Raw genomic sequence first — 23409 nt, 5'->3', positions numbered from 1 at the left:
ACCATGTATTCTCAGGTTTGTTTTCAAATGTACCAATATTTGGTCTTATTGAAATAAAACACTTACTTTTTCAGATATTCAGTGTGAATATAATCGAATGATTAACAGTGACAATTATACGTGGACATTGGTGGTAAATGCACAAACGAAAACTTATACTTTGTCTCGCTTCTGGCTTGTATATTTGGTATTTTTTGCAATATGTATGTAAAGAATTGTACTATTATTCTATATAATTTGTGAATGTTATACAAAGTATATGCGAAATTTTGTATTTACCATGTACATACAATTATCATACTCAAATGAATTATATGTGTTTCGACCATGTACTTTTGTATAAGTCTTAATAAATGTATTTTTGTTTTGTACATACTGAAATTAGTTGTCCGAAAAAGATAAAGCCATCAAAGACAGACAGAGAAACGGACCCGTATCAAAAATATGAAATTAACGATCGTACTTGAATGAAAGCCATGCAGGCTACACCTATTTTAAAAAAATCATCCCTCAAAATTCATTTTCAAAAAACGCCATCTTCTTTCGCTTTCTGTTTTCAGAAAAGTAGGTCTGCTATAAAATAGAAGCAAACCTTTAAGGTATATACAAACACGTTTACATAACTGATATAACGGACAATTTACTTTTTGCACAGTTCTAGTAATCCTCTCAAAAATTTGATGCCTTCGGAATCTTTTGCGATAGTTTATATACCAATAAAATGTAGAAAATGATTTTTCAATTCTTGTCATAACTACATTTAAGAAGGATCGTTTCAAGAGTCTTAAATCCGCATGTGATCCCTTCATTTTGACCCAATTTTGCGTATTAGGTATGTTTGGCAAGCGGGATTCCATGTATAGAGCAAACTTGGTTTGGATTCCCTAAGAAACCAATCAAACATGAATGAGTGCAAATATATTCTTGCATGTTAAAACATTCTGGCAACATTTTAAAAGAATACAACATACGGAAATTTTCTCGGGAAAGAACCCTCGCCCCCGGACAACAAATAAACCTTGAATGATTTGGCTCTTGGGAAGTTGCCGGTTTAGAGTTCTCAAACCTTCAAATCTAGTTATCGCCACTGGCCATGTCGATTTAATATTAAAAAGAAATATGATCACATTAATAAGCGAAAAAAATTAATTTAAAAGTTAATGGGTTCTTCAAGTTGGCACATCAATCAGCAATCGAAATTCATCTCGACATTAAAGTATCATTGTTATAACGGTCATCATTCATCTCGACATTCAAGTATCATTGTTATAACGGTCATCATTCATCTCGACATTCAAGTATCATTGTTATAACGGTCATCATTAATCTCGACATTCAAATATCATTGTTATAACGGTCATCATTCTTCTCGACATTCAAGTATCATTGTTATAACGGTCATCATTCAGATTGACGTTCAAGTATTATTGTTATAACGGTCATCATTCATCTCGACGTTCAAGTATTATTGTTATAACGGTCATCATTTAGATTGACGTTCAAGTATGATTGTTATAACGGTCATCAGTCATCTCGACATTCAAGTATCATTGTTATAACGGTCATCATTCAGATTGACGTTCAAGTATTATTGTTATAACGGTCATCATTCAGATTGACGTTCAAATATTATTGTTATAACGGTCATAATTCATTTCGACGTTCAAGTATCATTGTTATAACGGTCATCAGTCCTCTCGACATTCAAGTATTATTGTTATAACGGTCATCAGTCATCTCGACATTCAAGTATCATTGTTATAACGGTCATCAGTCATCTCGACATTCAAGTATCATTGTTATAAAGGTCATAATTCTTCTCGACATTCAAGTATCATTGTTATAACGGTCATCAGTCATCTCGACATTCAAGTATCATTGTTATAACGGTCATCATTCTTCTCGACATTTAAGCATCATTGTTATAACGGTCATCAGTCATCTCAACATTCAAGTATCATTGTAATAACGGTCATCAGTCATCTCGACATTCAAGTATCATTGTTATAACGATCATCACTCATTTCGACATTCAAGTATCATTGTTATAACGGTCATCAGTCCTCTCGACATTCAAGTATCATTGTTATACCGGTCATCAGTCCTCTCGACATTCAAGTATCATTGTTATACCGGTCATCAGTCCTCTCGACATTCACGTATCATTGTTATACCGGTCATCAGTCCTCTCGACATTCAAGTATCATTGTTATACCGGTCATCAGTTCTCTCGACATTCAAGTATCATTGTTATAACGGTCATCAGTCCTCTCGACATTCAAGTATTATTGTTATAACGGTCATCAGTCATCTCGACATTCAAGTATCATTGTACTAACGGTCATCATTATTCTCGACATTCAAGTATCATTGTTATAACGGTCAGCATTCATCTCGACATTCAAGTATTATTGTTATAACGATCATAATCCTTCTCGACATACAAGTATCATTGTTCTAACGGTCATCATTCATCTCGACATTCAAGTATTATTGTTATAACGGTCATCATTCAGACTGACGTTCAGCTCGACACTCGAAGCGACGAAATCCGAATGTCCAGCTGGCAAGTCAGTCAGCTCGACAAAAACAGAATGTCGAGCTAGCCCGACAGCAAGCTCAACCGTCGGTCTTTGGATTATTTGAAATCTTGTTAAAAAAATACCTTATAAAATGGAATGAAAATATGGATTTCACCAACATCGTTTGATATTTTTCAACACGGTTAACGTTTAAGTGTTAGTACCTTCAAGCTCTTCAAGGTGTCCATTTATGTTGTTTTGTTACTTGAAGGTTCATGCATCTAAGGCATGGGGTAAAAACAGACTGAAACAGCTACATACAGGTGCACATGATTTTTAACACTGTAAACGGGTTAAGATACCACCTATGATGTAATGGTTTAATGTCATGGACATAACGATGGTGAAATAATTAAAGAAGATTAAAATAACATATATCTGCTTGTTTGAACCTTTAATTATAAAATATAATAGCAAAACACGTCCACAAAAAACATGTTTCAGGTTCATCCAACATCGTCCATTTTGTTCACTTCCTACTCCTCAATCATGTAGGAGTTTGAACTGGGGCAACAGTGTGTGGTTGACGACACTTTAAATTTCCTCTATCGTCTGCTTTCTCCAAGCAAATAAAACAGAAGTGACGGTTACAGTTGACGCACCCCATGTTGTGGCAAGCATCAACGTGTTCGATAGCCTCTTTGCAATTCGGACAGGACCGGACTGAAGGCACATTTGAAACATTGCTGATCGTTTTCTTCTGACAGTTTTGCAGAATGGTGCTAAATTCACTCACGTCAGCTGAACAAATAAACCATACACAGTATAAACATAAAATGTTCTGATTTTAAACAAGATCCTATTTTCAAGATCCAATATTTTATATTTGTTATGTTTCTTTGCGAATATACTGGGTTTAACCGTAACATTTCTGCAGGAATTCCCAATCCGAAAATATCTGGCATGCAACCATTTCTGATTACGCAAATGATCCTTAATCCGATGCTAGATAACATTCTATTCATAACCTTAAATGTTTCTTTTCACCTCAACCTGTAGTTTGTGTTTTTTTACAAGGGACATAACTCTATCAGTTATAACGACAGAGCTATGGACCAAAAGTATTAAAAAATGTGCTTACCGACCCTATCTGGTTTTCACCTTAACCTAACCATGAATGCAGATACATACTTCCACATATTAAATTAAAAGTTGTACTGGGAAAATCATCATAATAACCGTTTCCTAGCTGACTTATAAAATCCCCTCTTAGTTTCGAAATAAAATTTGTAACTTCTCAACATTATCAATTCGAAAAACACTGTATGCGTATTGCTAAGATGGCTCCCATGCACGAATTGACATACGTAACACGAGCTCTAACTTTCAAGCGAATATCTTGAATATTTTCCTTAGACCAAGGTTAAAATTTCTGACAACATAACTTCGTCAGTTCCTCAATTTAAAAATGAAATAGTGATATAACTGAGTCGAAACAAATGCTCCAAAAAGCAATAAAACATTGAAAACAGAAATGATATTTACTGTACAAATACTCACTATTCATCGTTATGTCACAAGTAGTACGGTATTATATATTATTTAAATAACGGTGATGAACTTTTGCTTTAAATTTACGTTCGTTTAAAATAGTTTATAATCACTCTCCGAGCTGGTTTCCCAATATGTATTTGTATGACCAGCCACCAACGTAATAGAAATTCACTTTTTCATTTTCGTTTTACTTTACTATGCAGTTAAAATGTATTTTTTGAAAAAGGTCACCAGGAGATCTAATAAAAGTGCGATCCAATCAGCAACGAGTTAGACTGTCATTCTATATTTGATGAGTCAGTGTGTATTTTTGAGTGTATTTTGTAAAAATGGTGTTCTAATTGATTATGAGCGATAACGATTGTAATAATGATTCTGCAAAACGATAGTACGCATGTGTTTATTTAGATAGCTAAACCATTAAAGTTCCGTATTATTAAAAATACGAAACAAAAAGCCAACTAGATTATCTTAAACGGTTTTGTATTACTTCTTAATAAATATTTGACTTATTATATTTTCGTGAACACGAAAAGTAAAGATTTACTCACTCGTTGAATTTTGTTGCAAATTAAACACTTTAACAAACGATTATTCTCTATATGGTTTATTGGTGGACACGTGTTGACTGACTCCGAGTGTTTTGGCTGTGACTTAAATTTCTTCAAATATTTTACGTTTTCAAATCATTTGGAAGGAGAGAATAGCATATACTAGTCGCTTTTATTTTTAATAATGTTTTTTCTTTATTTGTTCCCAGTTTTAGTACAATGATGCTTTTTATTATGAAACTCTATGATCACACAGTTTTAAACCTTTTAAGGCAGACTGTGTGTGAAGCTTTTGGTTTCTAACGATGACTGCATCGTATCTTTGAAAAGTATTTGCACTAGGTGCTCTGAATTGTTTCCCTCCGTCTGCAGATAGAGTTGGGATCTCCAATCATTGAATCACTAGAGAGAGAGAGAGAGAGAGAGAGAGGGGGAGGGAGGGAGGGAGGGAGGGAGAGAGAGAGAGAGAGAGAGAGTATTTATGCACTGTGCTGTTTGTAGAGTTGTGTGCTGTTCTATGTTTCTTGTTTGTGAATTTGTGTTCTATGTCTTTGGCGTTGCCCATTGCCACTGAACCGGGTTTATGTTTAAACTTTTTGCTACTGAGCATGTTTCTGTAGCTTTTTGCATATATATTTATGTTAGTTGAATAACGTTAAGTGATATCGAGGATGTATCATCAACGTGTTTGGCCAATATATAAATTGTTGTAGGATTCGTTTTACATTCTGTTTCGACTCTTTATTGAGAAAATATTCAAACTATTTTGAGGTGTAATAATTTGATATGATGAAGAAGAAAGTATATTCAAAAGAAATATACCACACAATACATATTTCTAATAGGCCAACTTGACCCGTGATCAAATTAATGTAATACAATGGCTTATGTACATGTAAGGAGGAACACAGTTTTTTTTAAATATAATAGTATTATCATTTTTATCTATATAAGATAAGATATTATCATAATTAACATGGCCTATGTTCAAATTTATATCATAAATATGATCATCAGTAAAATTATCTTTGGCGAACAAATAAATGATTAAACATATATACACACCATACTACAATAACTTTATCTTCATTCAGTATACCAATCTGATAATAATAGTACATTTAAAACCATATTCACACACACACGCGCGCGCGCGCACGCACGCACGCACGCACACACACGTTAGAGTCCTGTAATAACTTAAAGGTGAACACACATGTTTATGTGGTCGACCAACATGAAAGCAATTTAACTCTCCCTTTAATTGGTCTCGATTTGGGAATGTGTCTTTCTTTTTTCTAAAGCATTAACGATGTATACAGCTATTTTCTTTCAGAAATTTGCATTATTAAATGCACAGTTTTGAACATACTTGGTATTTCGCTGTAATATTTCTTGATATATGTATATCTTAAATCATTGTACAATATGCACTCAAATAAATGGTAATCGCCTTCTTACTTATTACATGTTGTGCATAACCGTTCTTCTCTTTGTTCGTTTCTCCATCGAACAGTCTCAATATCGAGCCGATGTGAAGACAGACGAAACTTTGTTAGTGCGTTACTATATCTCTGAATGTTTACATGGTTAAGATTTGAATGCATTTCAAAACATGCTTTATAAAATGTTGAGTTTTCTAACCTGCTGTGAATTAAAGTATCCTAAACCCGACACTGAAATACGCTAATAAATAATTATTATATTTTAGTAACCAACACCCTGTGCTTTCCAAACGTCTTGAAAACCGAAATTGCATTAATTATTTCTCACAACAATCACCTAGGTGTTTCACAACAACAAAAAACAAGAAAGAAAAAAACCCAACACCAACTTCATATCAAAAACCATATTTATCAATTCAGACATTTTATAAAGGATTCTCCAGATGTAAATACAATTCCAAAATAAGAATATATATTTTAAAAGGGACATAACTCTATAAGTTATATCGACAGTGCTATGGACCAAAAGGCGTATTAAGAAATGCCTTCCGACCCTATCTGGTTTTAACCTTAACATAACCATGAATTGCAGATACATACTTCCACATATTAAATTAAAAGTTGTACTTGCAAAATCATATAACCGTTTCCTAGCTGACTAATAAAATCCCCTCTAAGTTTCGAAATAAAAAGTGTAACTACTCAACAATATCAATTCGAAAAAAACTGTATGCACATTGCTAAGATGGCTCCCATGCACGAATCGACATACGTTACACGAGCTTTAACTTTCAAGGGTAAAGTCTTGAATATTTTCCTCATACCAAGGTTAAAGTTTCTGACAAGATAACTTCGTCATTACCTCACTTAAAAATGAATAACCAATATAACAGGCAACAAAAGGCAATAAAACATTAAAAGCAGACACTATAATTATTAATTACTGTAAAAATACTCACCATTCATGGTTATGTCACAAGAGGTACAATATAATTTATAATTTATATAACTGTGATGTACTTTTGCTTTAAATTTAAGTTTGTTTAAAATGGTGAATAATCACTCTCCGAGCTGGTTTCCCAATATGTATTTGTATGATCCAGTCACCAACGTAATAGAAATTCCATTTTTTCATTTTGGTTTTACTTTACTATGCAGTTAAAATGTATTGTTTGAAAAAGGTCACCAGGAGATCTAATAAAAGTGCGATCCAATCAGCAACGAGTTAGAATGTAATTCTATATTTAGTGATGTGTCGTTTTGAGTGTATTTTCTAAAAATGGTGTTCTAATTGATTATGAGCGATAACGATTATAATAAGGATTATGCAAAACGAAAGTACATATTTGTTTATTTAGAGAGATAAACCTTTTAAATTCTTTATTTTTATAAATACGAAACAAAAAGCCAACTAGATTATCTTCACTTTTTTGAATTACTTCTTAATAAATATTTTACTTATCATATTTTCGTGAACGCTGAAAGTAAAGATTTGCTTTTGGTGCTTACTCGGTGAAATATGTTGCACTTAAACAAACAATTAAACTTCTATATGGTTTATGCATGTTGAAGAATGTTAAGTGATATCGAGAATGTAGCATCAATGTTTGACCAATATATAAATTGTTGTAGTATTCCAATCGGCTGGTAGTATTCGTTTTACATTTTGTTTCGACACTTTATTGAGAAAATATTTAAACTATTTTAAGGTGTAATAACTTCTTAGTTTCGAAATAAATAGTGTAAACTACTCAGTAGTATAAATTCGAAAATGCGATCATATGATACGTGCACTGCCCTATGATGGCTCCCATGTATGTATTGTCATTCGTAACATGATCTCTAACTCTTATTGGAATATCTTGAATATTTTCTTAGGACCGAGGAGAAAGTTTCTGACAACAAAACCATGTCAGTACCTCAACTTAAACATGAATTACGAATACAACAGGCGAAATAGTGATATAACTAAATTCAAACATATGTTTCAAAAAAAGCAATAAACATTAAACAGCAGAAACAATATTAACTGTAAAACTGCTCACTACTCATTGTTGTGTCACAAGTGATACGCTATAGTTTTTTATTCAAACAACTGTGATGGACTTTTGCTTTAAATTTACGTTCGTTTAAAGTGGTGAATAATCACTATCCGAGCTGGTTTCCCAATATGTAAAAATGATACGAATTCGTATGATCCCTTCACAAACGTATCAGAAATTCTTTTCTTTCCATTTCGCTTAACTTTACTGTGCAGTTAACTGTATGTGTATTTTCTAAAAAAGGGTGGTCTATTTCATCATCAGCGAATAAAATGCTTAATACTTATGATTCGATCCGGTTTCCCATTAGCAATGGAAATATATTTTACTCACTAAAAAGGAAGCATTTTTTCTACACTTGATGAGACACTGGAGTGTATTTTTTAAAAATGGTGTTCTAATTCATTATCACCGATAACGATTGTTATTAGGATTCTGAAAACCGAATGTATATACATGTAAACGTGTTTATTTAGATACGTAACATACACATTTTGTACTATTATAAATACGAAACAAAATGCCAACTACATTTCCTAAAACGGTCAAACAAATTGATGCTACATCCTCGTTATCGCTTGATGTTATTCAATATAAATCAGCCATATAGAGAGAGTTTTAGAGTGAGATCGCATCATATTTCACCGATTGTTCACGGGGTGAAATTTATGGACACCTTACACTGAAAATTATGTGTTCCTGTTATTGTATTCCTAAAAGGGATATACAATGACAGTTAAATGTAAAAAACAACAACAAAAAAACACCTATTAAATCTGTCGTTTACATCAGCTCCCAGTCATGTTAGCGCTGACGTCTGATTTAAAAAACACCAAAATGATATTCTCAGTCATTGAAACAGAAAATATCACTCGTATTTCTTGCTCCCTCATATTCAGTATGCGTATACCACGTGATAAATTACGTCATAAATGTAACATCGGTAGGAAACGTTTTGCTTCGAATGATGACTTTAAACAAAGTTGACATTTCTTTTTCTTCACCAAAGCTATGTTTGATATACGCATCCTAACTTTACTTAAATTATGAAATAAAAACAACAAAAAAACAAAAGTTAAGAACAGTAAAAAAATTGAAAAAAAAATCTTGAACGCACATAAATGTACATTTGGAGTTAGATGCGACAATTATTTCGCGATGTGACGTGATGGGACATGGCGAAGGCAACTCTTATTCAACTAGTTCGATCTGTCTTGCTATGGATTACAAGTTATTTGTCTTGATAACAACGTACGCCAGCATATCTCACACTGGTAGTTGAATGAAAATTGTGATGATATAAATGGTGCCCATACGTGTTTGAGAAAATGGCTTGAATATATGCACTTTAAGTCAAAAATGCGTTCTAAAATACAGCTTAAATGTATAAGCCCGCACTTGTTTTACGGTACAGCTTGAATCTTTGAACTTTAATTTTGGTGGCCACACGTTAAAACAGTTTGAACGAATGCACTAAAGTCTTCATAAATGGCACCCACACAAGTTTGTTTCAGAGGTAAGTTTCTTTTGAACTTAAATATTAGTGGCCACACTCGAGTACATTTTGAATGAATGCACTTCAACTTTGGCGCTCACACATGTTTTAGAGTACAACAAGTACTTTGGAACTTGAATATACGTGGTCACACATGAGTACAGTTTGAACGAACGCGCATCAACATTTGCGCCCAAATGTGTTTCAATGTACGGCTTGGACGTATGCACTTAACAGTAGGCACCCAAAGATGTTTCAGAGTACACATTGAAATGTACTTCAACGTACATTAGTGGCCACACGTAAGAACAGTTTGAACGTACGCTTTTTTCAACATATCACCGTTTTTATTAAAACATTTCAAAGTGATAACTTATGAATAATTTATATCTGCAAACATTTAAAAAAAAAATCATAACAAGACTTGAATATTGTTAATTTTAAATCCTTAAACAGTTCACATATAAATAGAACATAAAAACAACAATAAATCCACACTCATTTAGCCAGGTTTAGCCAGTAGTACATGTTTTTCCATGTTGATAAGGTATAAGTTTTCAGTAGGCTTTTGTACCGGCGATTGCGCCATTTTAAAGAGCACTAGAGCTTGCGATCTAGTCAACATTGGCAAAGACAAAATAGTGATTGTTTCGAATATGAAAAAGACATGCAGACACTTGATTTACAACAGCCCCCAACACACCCTCAGAAAAGAAGTACCTGATCTACCAACCTTATCATTATTGCAGTTGTTATGCCTAATGACCACCATAAAACTGATAAAAGTGAGAAAGGACAAAATTATTAGTCAAACAATGTTGTTTTCATGTTGAAAATTGTGACTACATAAATGTTATTTACAACAGTTACAAAAATGAAAACAGAAACGTTATTGACAACAGAAACATGATAAAATGGCACAGTTGAGGAACATTGCATAACATAGTGTACAGGTATATCACAAGTGAATGTAGGCTAGGGTTAGTGCATAACAGAAATAATTCTCAACATAGGAGTCATCAAACATAATTCTTATATATGATAAGTATAAGTAAAAGTATCAAAATTACAACATGACTTTGACATGTTTTTTTTTTTTACATTTTGTCAATGCCAGGATTTTGGATTTTTCGGATTCTGAATATTATCAATTACATACAGACTGAGAAAAAAAATAAAGAAGACCAAAAAACATAATTTTACATATAAAAACACAGGCAGTTATGTTATAATAATCAACAAATTTCCAGTGCAATCAAAATGACAGTATATTCAGATACAATATGGTTTTTAATATATCCCAATGAAGCATTTAGGATTAGGTGATACACAGTGAAGAGTATTGCAAACAGACAAAACAAACAACACTGAAGGTTTTAATAACAATTTGACACTTAAAATATTAGGGTATAAATACATATAAATATAAACAACACATAAAAAAATAAATAAAACTATACCATGGTATTTTATATTAACAATTAACAAAAAATAACTGGCAAGAGGTTTTTATGCATTCTTTTTTGCAAACACATTTTCAGAGGGATATAACTATGTAAATGATAATCAATTGCACTCTGATATCTGTGTGTTCACTTTAAATTGTAGGTTTGCAAATATCGGAACTAATGCAAAATGAATATAAAAATAAATTACACTTTGAAAATGACATTTCCTCCCTAAAGACAATGAAAAATCCTTTGTTTCCGGTAAAACAGCATTTGGAAACACTTTGAAAATGACATTTCCTCCCTAAAGACAATGAAAAATCCTTTGTTTCCGGTAAAACAGCATTTGGAAATCTGGATTCAGTCTTCATCAGCTCCAGGAATAGGTTAGGTATTACCCGGTTATAGACCTGGTAGTCAGAAAGGGATTACGGATATGGTCTAAATCCTTTCTAGACCTTGTTGTCCAGGAAGATGTATGGTCTACAGCAAGTCCAATATATAATTGCCCAGGAGGAAATATGGCCTTAATCGGCTCCTAGACATAGTTGTCAAGAAAGAAATATGTTCTAACTCTGCTCCTAGACCAAGTTGTCCAAGTAGAAATATGTTCTAACTCTGCTCCTAGACCAAGTTGTCCAAGTAGAAATATGTTCTAACTCTGCTCCTAGACCAAGTTGTCCATGTAGAGATATGGTCTAAATCAGGTTCTAGAACAAGTTATCTGAGAAGACGTATGGCCTTAATCTGCTTTTTGATGTAGGTGTTCAGGAAGAGATGAAAACTGTTTCCTAAATCTAGTTGTCATGGAAAAGGGAAGGTTTAATCGGTGCCCAGATAAAAATGTCAGGTAAGAGGTTCTGACTTAATCAGTTCCTAAACCTAGTTGTCAGGACAGATACATGTACATACTAGAACTGTAAGCCATAGGCTAACGAATACCCCCCACCCCTCCATGTCTAGGTTGTTTGCCCTGGAGTTAGGCCGGACAAAGCTAATTTTGCCTACAAGGGGAGATAACTCCAGTCAGGGTCATGTTACCTGTACCAAATTCACAGAGGCGAAAGTTTACAACATGGCCATTAATTTCTGAAAGTTTGATAAAGATTTGTTGAATAATAACAAAGATGAATCCCGGACAGGGCTTATTTTGCCTACTTTAACACATCAAGGGGAGATAACTCCAGTCAGGGTCATGTGACCTGTACCAAATTCACAGAGGCGAAAGTTTACAACATGGCCATTAATTTCTGAAAGTTTGATAAAGATTTGTTGAATAATAACAAAGATGAATCCCGGACAGGGCTTATTTTGCCTACTTTAACACATCAAGGGGAGATAACTCTGGTCAGGGTCATGTGACCCGTACCAATTTCACAGAGGCCCAAGTTTACATCATGGCCATTAATATCTGAAAGTTTGAAAAAGATTTGTTCAATAACGACAAAGATGAATCCCGGACAAAAAAAAAAACGGACGGACAGACAGACGGACAACCCGATTCCAGTATACCCCCCCAAACTTTGTTTTGGGGGGTATAAAAAACTATTATCAAGGAAGAGCAAGGGTTTGCATTGTTTCTAGATATAGCTGACAAGAAGAAAAAACTTAATTGGTTCCTAGATCTGGTTTTCAGGAGTGTGATATATCTGAAATTGATTTCTATATCTAGGTGTCAGGGAAGAGGTATGGTCTAAACCGATTTCTAGGTCTTGACTGGCCAGTATTTTCCCATAGCATGACACGGCCATCGGTACTGGAGGCATACAGCTTCTGCGAGTCTGTTGTGAATGTCAGACTGAAAACATTTAAAATGATAAATTTAACCATCAATAAATTACTTCAATTTCAGTACTTCTTGTTGATAAATAATAATGCGTTGAAACTTGAAAGAACTTAAAAAACATTCAACTCGATGCTAGGCCAAAAAAATACCAAAACATGTAAGATATAAATGACTTTTCATTTATCTTAACCATGAATTAGTGAACAGACAAGTGACAATGTAAGATTTCAAGTACATTTCTTAGTCACACATGAAACTGCCCTACCTTATAATTTCCCCACTGAGCTGCTTGTGACAAAGGTCACGTACAGGGGTTAGATCCCAGCTGCTCCACAACCTTCAAACACCAAAAATCATTTATAATCAGAATTAGACATTGCAGACAATAATTAAGTTTAATAGTGTTTTACTCAATCTTAATTTAGTCTTAATCTTAAGACTATTTATACACTAGTCCAACACAAATATGAAAGATAACTTACATGCCAAGAGATAAGTCCAAAACCTGCCATCCAAGGATTTGTCTCATTTAATGTCTGTCTCTTGGTCAATACACAGCACACCATATATTATAAAACTTACCTGATAAGACCCGAGCTCAGTCCCCAAGCCAGTACATCCCTTCAGGGGCCAAGATTTAAACCCATCCTGTACCCATTACCACAAGAGTTTAATAAAAATAATGTCTGCTTTAAATAACACTTACCTGATAAGCCCAGTACTAACAACTTACTTAACAATGACAGAGGTCTATTCAGTGGCACCAGGTAGGCTGAACCGTTGGTGGTACCCTAATAATACTCATCCCTTGACCATGCATGCAAATGGAAAATACACATCACAACCATGTTATGACAATTACCTGATAAGCCCAGAGCTCAGCCCCCCAGCTACAACATTGATAGAAGTCCCTTCAGGAGCACCAGAGTAAGCCAAACAATTGATGGTGTCTTCACAGGTAACCATGGCAACCTCTTCTGCATTGATGGTGTGAAGAAACAGCTGGCTGCCCATACCTGTATAATTTATTTTCTAACATAATTTTTAAACTTTCGACGATTTCTAAGACTTACTTAGGCTTAGTGTCCCTAGTGTTTCTTTGACAAAAGAACGATTAATAATAATATATTATTAATATTTTCAACTTGAATAACAGAAATAACTAATATATAATTTAAACGTGACCAAAGTCTATAAATTATAAACTACACAACTGGTTGTATTATTGCTTCACCTAAGCAATGATATAGTCAGAAATGTGTGTGTGTGTGTGTGTGCTTGTGTGTGGAAAAAATGGGATCATTGCGTTCTTTCAGAAAGCATTTCAACTGTGGATCAGTGTTACCTTGGGAACTGACACTGGCAATATCTCCTAATGTATTACTGATAGCAAGAGCCTTCACAGCTGACTTATGGCTTCTGATGGATCGGACATATGACAACCTGCAAGCAGAAGACAGATGATAAAAATGAAGAGCAAAGGGAACTCACTCTGGTTAACCAACATAGAGCTAACACGATTTATCTTTCAAAGAATATAATGTAAAGAATGAGAGTCCTGTTTTTTTAGTTGTTACAGAACAAAGTAAACAAAATGAGGAAATAATTTCAATTGTCATTCATTGGCTTCATAAAATGAGGGAACATGACAAACCAGCATAGGGTAAATAAACCAGTAACAGTCAATTTTAACAACATTGAAATGTTTTTGTTCTCATTTTATCAACGGGCATTGATCTTAAACACTTGTATGCAAAAGTCACAGCATGTAAGCCAGTGTTTGGCAAACACTTATCAATGGCTTCATCATATTAGGGAACATGACATAAACTGACATTCACATATCATTGGCTACATGCTTCGAGGGAACATCACATAAACTGGCATTCACATATCATTGGCTACATGCTTCGAGGGAACATCACATAAACTGGCATTCACATATCATTGGCTACATACTTTGAGGGAACATCACATAAACTTGCATTCACATATCATTGGCTACATACTTTGAGGGAACATCACATAAACTGGCATTCACATATCATTGGCTACATGCTTCGAGGGAACATCACATAAACTTGCATTCATATATCATTGGCTACATACTTTGAGGGAACATCACATAAACTGACATTCACATATCATTGGCTACATACTTTGAGGGAACATCACATAAACTTGCATTCACATATCATTGGCTACATGCTTCGAGGGAACATCACATAAACTTGCATTCACATATCATTGGCTACATACTTTGAGGGAACATCACATAAACTGGCATTCACATATCATTGGCTACATACTTTGAGGGAACATCACATAAACTTGCATTCACATATCATTGGCTACATGCTTCGAGGGAACATCACATTAACTGGCATTCACATATCATTGGCTACATACTTTGAGGGAACATCACATAAACTTGCATTCACGTATCATTGGCTACATACTTGAGGGAACATCACATAAACTGGCATTCACGTATCATTGGCTATATGCTTCGAGGGAACATCACATAAACTGGCATTCACATATCATTGGCTACATACTTTGAGGGAACATCACATAAACTGGCATTCACATATCATTGGCTACATACTTTGAGGGAACATCACATAAACTGGCATTCACATATCATTGGCTACATGCTTCGAGGGAACATCACATAAACTTGCATTCACATATCACTGGCTACATGATATGAGGAAACATCAAATAAACTGCAATTCACATATCATTGCATACATGATATAAGAGAACATCACATAAACTGGCATTCACATATCGTTGCTATCATGATATGAGGTAACATGACATAAACTGGCATTCACATATTGTTGGATACATGATATGAAGGAACACGACATAAACTGGCATTCACATATTGTTGGATACATGAGATGAAGGAACATGACATAAACTGGCATTTACATATCGTTGGATACCTGATATGAAGGAACATGACATAAACTGGCATTCACATATCATTGGTTATGTAATATGAAGGAACTGGAGATAAACTGGCATACACATATCGTTGGCTACATAATATGAAGGAACTGGAGATAAACTGGCATATACATATCATTGGCTACATAATATGAAGGAACTGGAGATAAACTGGCATATATACATATTGTTGGCTACATAATATGAAGGAACTGGAGATAAACTGTCATACACATATCGTTGGCTACATGCTATGAGAAACATGACACCAACTGAAAATAGCAACTCTAAGTTAATACATTGTGGGAATTATGAGTCAAGTACTCCAGTCTAGATGTATATTTCTCTGAATAATGTCTGACAATTATACTGATGAAGGACCGTACATAATTATATAAACTACGTCTTCTAACAGACTCAAACAGCTACAGCCTGATAGGTGTAAAGCCATACATATTGAGGTGCCAGGTTATATAGCAAAGCTGATAGATCCAGCATGACCTAAAGACTTTAGCCAGGTTTACTTGTTGAAGTAGAAGATGTAATGTTGTGGACTATGGATACACTATGGTCCTAATTGCTTCAGCCAAGTAAATACAAGGTTATACCTGTTGAGGTCCCAGATGATACAGGTCCCATCCTGGCTACAGCTGACCAGTACACTGTAAGGTCTACACACAACCAAACTGGTCACCCTGTCCGTGTGTCCATACAAGCATCGTGGGTGGCCAAACACCTGAAGTTCACTCTCCTAAAAATATAAAATACATAGAATAATATTCTTATATATATATATTGAGTTATTCCAATAAACTTAAAGACAAGCAAGAGTGGTGAAAAAACCCATGAAACACTGCAATGCGACAAAACAAGTTTTTTTTTATATGGGCAATTAGTAATTATAGCCAATTAATTTCTTGTTATGCACCAGTCAATTGTAACCACGGCCCCCAGGTCCGGGGAATAGCGGGGACTTTGACTTTCGGTCCAGCCAACCCCTGATAAAATCCCTGCCCTGCGGAGACGAACTGATGGTCAAATCTCCGCCAAATGCCCCCGCACCCAAGGGACCCTAGATAAGGCCCATTCCCCACTATATTTAACGTGAAGACAAAACCACCACATTCACCCGACACTGCGGGGCCACCTGAAAGGTTAAAACACAGCCCTTTTCCCCCTGCTATCCCCGGTATACCCCCGGACATGGGGGGGCCGTGGTTACAATTGACTGGTGCATTATGAGTTAGTAGCATTTCTCTTAACTTTTATGTCAAAGAGACATAACTGTTTCTTGTGAATATATATTTTGACTGTCTTTGCATATTACAATGGCTTAGCGGTTTGTAAGTTGACAGCACCGAATACCAATTAAACAGTTTTCATTACAAGGTAGAAATTTAATCTAATTATTAACACTTTTATATAATGCATTCATTGCTAAAGTTATCTACACTATCAAAATATATCAGGGCCCATGTTAAGGCACCAACATCTTCAGTCAGAGTTTGAGAATCATCACTCAAATTTGCAAATTTAAAGCAACCCCTGGCCACATTTGCACATATTAAGCTACCTATACACTTACTTTCCCCATTATCCATCCTTTCTCATCCAGTTTCATCACAATCAATCAATCCTAAATTATTGGGATGAAACCATTTTTCTATTTTAAGAAACCTTGACTTTGACCCAATCCATCAACAATTATCCCAAGCTATCTTTTCAAATAGGCTACCAACACATTAAGTTTATTCACTGTCCATCAATCCTAACTAACATTATTGGTCGGAAAGCATTTTTCTATTTTAAGTAACCTTGACCTTGACCCCTAATCCTCAAAAGCAATCCCAAGTTAGCTCTTCACATAGGCTGCCTACACAACAATTTAACTTACTGTCCATCAATCCTTAAACTTAAGTTATTGGTCAGAAACCATTATTCTATTTTATGTAACCCTGACCCCACCCCCATCAAAAGCAATCCCAAGGTAGCTTCTCACAAAAGCTTCCTACACACCAAGTTTCATCACTATCCATCACTGCTTACTTAAGTTATTAGGCGGAAAACAATGTTTGACAAAAACGACATCGTCATTCTTATAACCTGATTTTAGTTGAAAATCCTGGTCAATAGTGTTTTAAACATTTTTTAAACATTTTGTCAAAAACAAATAGTTATATTAGTTCATCAGTTTAGTTTCTAAGAAGAAAACATTTGCTGTCTTTACAAAGAGCACGACTACTTATCATCGTGTAAATGTGATATTTGCGATCATGAATAACCAACAAATCAATGCTAAATTATGCTCCTTACCCTGGCCTTGTTATGTCTGGTCCTGTATGCTGAGATTACACCAGACGACCCTCCGATAAACAAGTGCCGACAGTCAGCCACCGACACGCAGCAACTTATCTGGAAAAGATTAATCAAATTTTGTGTTGTGTTTTAAACTATAAACCAAACTCACATGCCCCCAAACCGGGAATCGAACCTGGGTTGCCTAGGTAAAAAGCGAGTGCGCTAACCACTGCACTAACCGGACAACCACTTAACATGTCATATAGATTATGATTAATTATCCTATCATATTTGTATCAACATAATGTTTGCATTCTTTTATGACCATTACATTGAAACTTAATGGACTGGTCCCAATTTCTCAAAACTACTTAAGTCTCTTATAACAGGATTAAGCTAATCTCACTTTTTTTGTTTCCCTATATTCTGTGTAAAATTATCTTTTTTAAAGATTTTAGACTTTAAAAGAAATTATGTTATAGACAATTTTTCATTAACTGAAATGAAATTTAAGTATGTATTTTGGCTAAGTAAAACAAGCTACTTAAGCCTGTCAAGCTTAAATGTTTCGAGAAATTGGGGCCTTTACCATTACTGTTTATGAGTTTTCCTTACAATGAAGTTTAATATAAGAGTAGGGACTGACATCATACCCAGACTTGGTAAAACCTCTACAATCAAACTTTTCATTGAAAACTCAAAATTTGTAAACAATCTTGCCAGTCTCGTAAACATTTTATTTTAATGCTATTTGCATTTTAAAGCAAAGAAAGCCACACATCACAAGATTATCCAAGCAAGAAATAAGCTTTAAATCTGATCTAGACATTTAACTTGTGCTTTGAGGTTTCATATTTCAATATTATCTAATGGAATCAAATCCAAATGTTTACAAATGTACATGCCAACAAGTCAACAATGATGTTAACTTAATTACTAGAACTCCGCGAGTCGGATGTGTCACCTGACGAATTATTTACTGTCGACATTATTTGGAGTGGTAGTTTCAGAGGAGATGTGTTTTTTTAAGCAAAACAGGAAGTCAGCCATTTTGTGGTTGTTGCTGTTGTTGTTGATCAATCATGACCCCTTGTTGTATTTTTGTAGAGGGTCACCCAAGGAAGCTTCCTGTAAAGTTTCATTGAATTTGGACTGATAGTTTCAGAGAAGATGTTTTTTAAAGCAAAACAGGAAGTCGGCCATTTTGTTGTTGTTGTTGTTAATCAATTGTAACCCCTTGTTGTATTTTTTTAGAGGGACACCCAAGGAAGCTTCCTGTCAAGTTTCATTGAATTTGGCCAGGTAGTTTCAGAGGAGATGTTCTTTAAGCAATTGTTGACGGACGGACGACGGACAAAGACCGATCACAATAGCTCACCTTGAGCACTTCGTGCTCTGCACTGCGATCCCCTTCAATAAGATCTATCTATCTATAAAGTTTCAAGTTGATAACTCTTATAGTTTTCGAGAAATGCCCCGGACAAAATTTAAGCTTGAAAATTAACAAAGGGCAATAACTCTAAACATATAGATGCAAGAGTTACGGTTTTGTGCACTGCACTTTCTCTCAATCAGATATACCTACAGAATAAGTTTCAGGTTGATACCTCCTATAGTTTACGAGATATGCCACGGACAAAACCTAAGCAAGAAAATTAACAAAGGGCAATAACTCTAAAAATATGGCAGCAAGAGTTACGGTTCTTGTGCACTGCACTTTCCCTCAATGAGATCTATCTAGCTATGAAGTTTCAAGTTGATACCTCTTATATTCTTCAAGATATGCCCCGGACAAAACTTTAAGCATGAAAATTAACAAAGGGCAATAACTTTAAAACTAAGAAAGCAAGAGTTACTGTTATTGTGCACTGCACTTGCCCTCAATGAGATCTATCTAGCTATGAAGTTTCAAGTTGATACCTCTTATATTCTACAAGATATGCCACGGACAAAACTTTAAGCATGAAAAATAACAAAGGGCAATAACTTTAAAACTAAGAAAGCAAGAGTTACTGTTATTGTGCACTGCACTTGCCCTCAATGAGATCTATCTACATATGAAGTTTCAAGTTGATAACTCTTATATTCTACAAGAGATTTCAATATTGATATAAAAAATTTTTGTATCTGATTTGAATAAGTAGTTTATCATTTCAAAATCTGATATCCAATCCATTTGAATAAGTGAGTATTTATATCTGTATTGACTTTCCCAGGTGGTATTATAATTCTGGATCTTAAAGCTTACTAAAATTTAATTGAAAATGATGACGATGATGATCAAATGTGGGGATGAAACGAGGTGCACAATTTAGACAAAGATGAAATTGATAATTTTACATTTACATCATAGCATATAAAGTATCAACCTGATTGTAAAGCTATAAATTACCAAACTTTAAACCCTTAGACAAATTTGAATCCATGAACATTAAGTTAAAGATATACGGATTGAGTGTTAGGTATTCACACATACCTGAAGATTATCTAAAACCTCATTTAAGCTATTGATATCTGATTTCGAAAGTAGAATTAAGTAGGAAAACCCCCTACACCTTTGAGATTATCTGTTACATGTTCTTATTGACAGACTGTTATTTACGAAAAAGCAAGCCATGGATAGTGATAGCGAGAGTGAGAGCCTGTTTTCCCTGCGACTGTCCCGGGTGATGGAGGATATCGGGGTCAACAGCTGGATGATTGCCAGGAGGAGGAGAACATACCTGAGGATAGAAACTATTGGCAATATTAATAGCTTGTTGAGAGATGGGAATTTTCCTTCTTACATAGTTGGCAGTCAGAGTGAGGCCACAACAACACCCGGGATGGATTCTGATACTGACTGCTTGTGATGTGATGAAAAAGTTCATGTGGCTCTTAATTGGGAAAACTGGCATTATGGAAAGCCAAATCTTCTGGTGTTAAAGAATGATCTCACTCCTCCTCAGCATTGCTACTTACAGAGACTGAGAGGTGACTGCCCACTACCAGCAGCAGAAACAAAGGGTCCTGATGATGTGCTGTGTGTGAATGGGAGAGTTTTATTGGCTAATACAAGAATTAAATTTCAAGATATTGTACAAACATACAATGAATATGGAGAAATAATTCGACATGGGCCATCTATGACTCATGATAATTGTTTGGACAATGTCCGGGGATACCATTGCGACCAGCTGCCAGAGGAATGCAAGTTCATGTTTAATAGACCACGCCCTGGACATTGGCCTAGACCTGACACAATGGCCAGGGCCAGGGAGTCTGGAATCTTTCTAGTACCACAGGGCTACGCTGAGAGCCCAGCTAGACAAACAGGATGCAAATCAACAGCATTTATGGTTTCTTCAAAGTTACCTAGTTACCCTTATTCAAAATTGCAGTGGAGGTTTTCAACTTCGTTAATGGAGCGATTTTTAATGTTTAATTTTAACACTGTTCAAGTGAAAGTATATACCCTTGCCAAAATAATGAGAAAAACACTTCTTAAAACTTTGTTTGGAGACAGATTTTGCACATTTCACATCAAAACTGCAATGATGTTTACAATAGAAAATTATCCTCTTGACATATGGAGGGAAGACAACATTGTGCAATGTGTGAGTCTACTTCTGACAACACTAAAGAGATGGTTAATACAAAGGTACTGTCCCCATTTTACAATATCTGGCATTAATCTTTTTGTGGGAAAGTTGCACAATTGGGAACTTCCAAAACTGTGTAGCATCATATCCTATCTCATCAACACAAAACTGCAGTGTTTGTTTTACATTCACATGGACAATTTTGACTTGAGACTGCTACAATGCTCTGGACACAACCTTACACCACGTCAAAATATATGTGCACTAGCCCAAACATCTGGAAATATTCTCCAGAACTTAATACATGAAGAATCTCAATCTCTGATGTTTCGTTTGGATCATTTGACTTCAGATAATGATATTGAACGCCACTTACTTTTTTCACACATTATTTCTGATTCCCAAAGTGACCTAGAACAGGAAATAGTTTCTCGGCTGACCCCATTCCTGTGCAGCACCCTTGCCTCCATCCTGGCTTCAAGATGCATCTACATGGGACAACCAATCACATGGGGTATCTTAAACTGGTACCAGCTGTCACTTGACTCTGACTGTATGTCAAGTAGGTTGAAGTTTGCCTCTATGTTGTACTGCAGAGGGCAGTATGAAGAAGCTGCAGAAGTACTGACTTACTGTGAAGGACTGCTGGGACCAGAAGTGTGGCAGTGTTGTACACATTATGGAAGGAAATGTCTGATATCAAGTTCTGAGTTTAGAAAGAAGTTGATAATCTGCCCAATCACAGAGGTCCTATAAAAATACACTATGTTTTGTATTACATTTACAAAAGATGAAATAAACTGCATCCCACGACATCTTATACATGAAATGCTCAGGGGAATAAATGATGAAAACAGACGACTTGATCTGAAGTGGAAGAACAATGTTGTCACTGACTGTATCCCATTCCTGTACTATCTACAACACCTTACCTACAGGGAACTAAACCAGCCAAGAAGAGCACAAACAGCACTAGATAGCCTATTTGAGTACACAGCGGGACCACCACATGGCCACATTGACACAGCCTTCAACATGCTGGGACACTGCTTTGAACTACAGAACAGGCTTGACTTGGCTTGGATGTGCTACAAAAGATCAATTGGAATCTACAAAGGAGACAATGTTTCTATCTGGCATGCAGCCAGGATGCTACATCAGTCACTACGTAGCTGATATCCACATTGACACAGTCTTCAACATGCTGGACCACTGCTACACATCAGAACTGGCTGGACCTCAGGCCTATATGAGCTACAGCAAATCGTTCTAAATCTTTGACAGACAATATTTACATCTGGCATGCAGCAAGGGTATTCCTTCAGATTTTATGTCACACATATCCATTATCTCATCAGTTGTCATGAAAAAGACATCTTAAATAGTATGAAGTTGCTTCATATATATTGCTGTCAAAAATGGAATGCACTGTCCCTTGATGCATATTTTGACTAATTTGGTACCGTATGTCAAACGGTTAGAAAATTACTGACTTTTAAGTGTTTTGTAAAAACCAATACCAAAGAGTGTACCGGTATATGAGTATGTACTAATGAGGTAACTAATAAGAAATATCCACATTGAGCAATTAAATAACTTTGGATTATAATCACATATTTTAATTTTAATGCAGTATCAGTCCTTGCAACATAATGGATTTCAACTAATTTATCCCTGTTAATACTGACATACATTTAAAAAAAAAAACATTTTAGGTTTATTTGATGCC

General features: G+C 35.1%; 1 protein-coding gene and 1 long non-coding RNA gene across 3 annotated transcripts in view; both read right to left on the bottom strand.

Annotated features, from left to right (window-relative positions):
• Window positions 1–2963: 2963 nt before the first annotated feature.
• LOC128241565 (uncharacterized) lies at window positions 2964–7295 on the bottom strand. Its single transcript, XR_008262400.1, has 2 exons — window positions 7032–7295; window positions 2964–3323 (listed from the first exon to the last, which is right to left on the bottom strand). It is a non-coding gene; the product is annotated as an uncharacterized LOC128241565 (long non-coding RNA).
• A 2683-nt stretch (window positions 7296–9978) lies between these two features.
• LOC128240691 (lysosomal-trafficking regulator-like) overlaps window positions 9979–23409 on the bottom strand; it is a 74834-nt gene continuing 61403 nt past the window's right edge. The window contains exons 49-54 of one of the 2 annotated variants that reach the window (XM_052957418.1): window positions 18115–18213; window positions 16410–16552; window positions 14189–14286; window positions 13706–13859; window positions 13109–13180; window positions 9979–12855 (exon numbers count right to left, since the gene is read on the bottom strand). In XM_052957418.1, the coding sequence (XP_052813378.1) occupies window positions 12726–12855; window positions 13109–13180; window positions 13706–13859; window positions 14189–14286; window positions 16410–16552; window positions 18115–18213 (696 nt within the window). In that variant the 3' untranslated portion in view covers window positions 9979–12725. The remainder of the gene's footprint in view (window positions 12856–13108; window positions 13181–13705; window positions 13860–14188; window positions 14287–16409; window positions 16553–18114; window positions 18214–23409) is intronic. The other variant, XM_052957417.1, reaches the window with a different exon arrangement.

The sequence above is a fragment of the Mya arenaria genome, chromosome 7 (genome assembly GCF_026914265.1).
Source record: "Mya arenaria isolate MELC-2E11 chromosome 7, ASM2691426v1".
Taxonomy (NCBI): domain Eukaryota; kingdom Metazoa; phylum Mollusca; class Bivalvia; order Myida; family Myidae; genus Mya; species Mya arenaria.
This window is presented reverse-complemented; position numbering and strand designations above follow the sequence as displayed.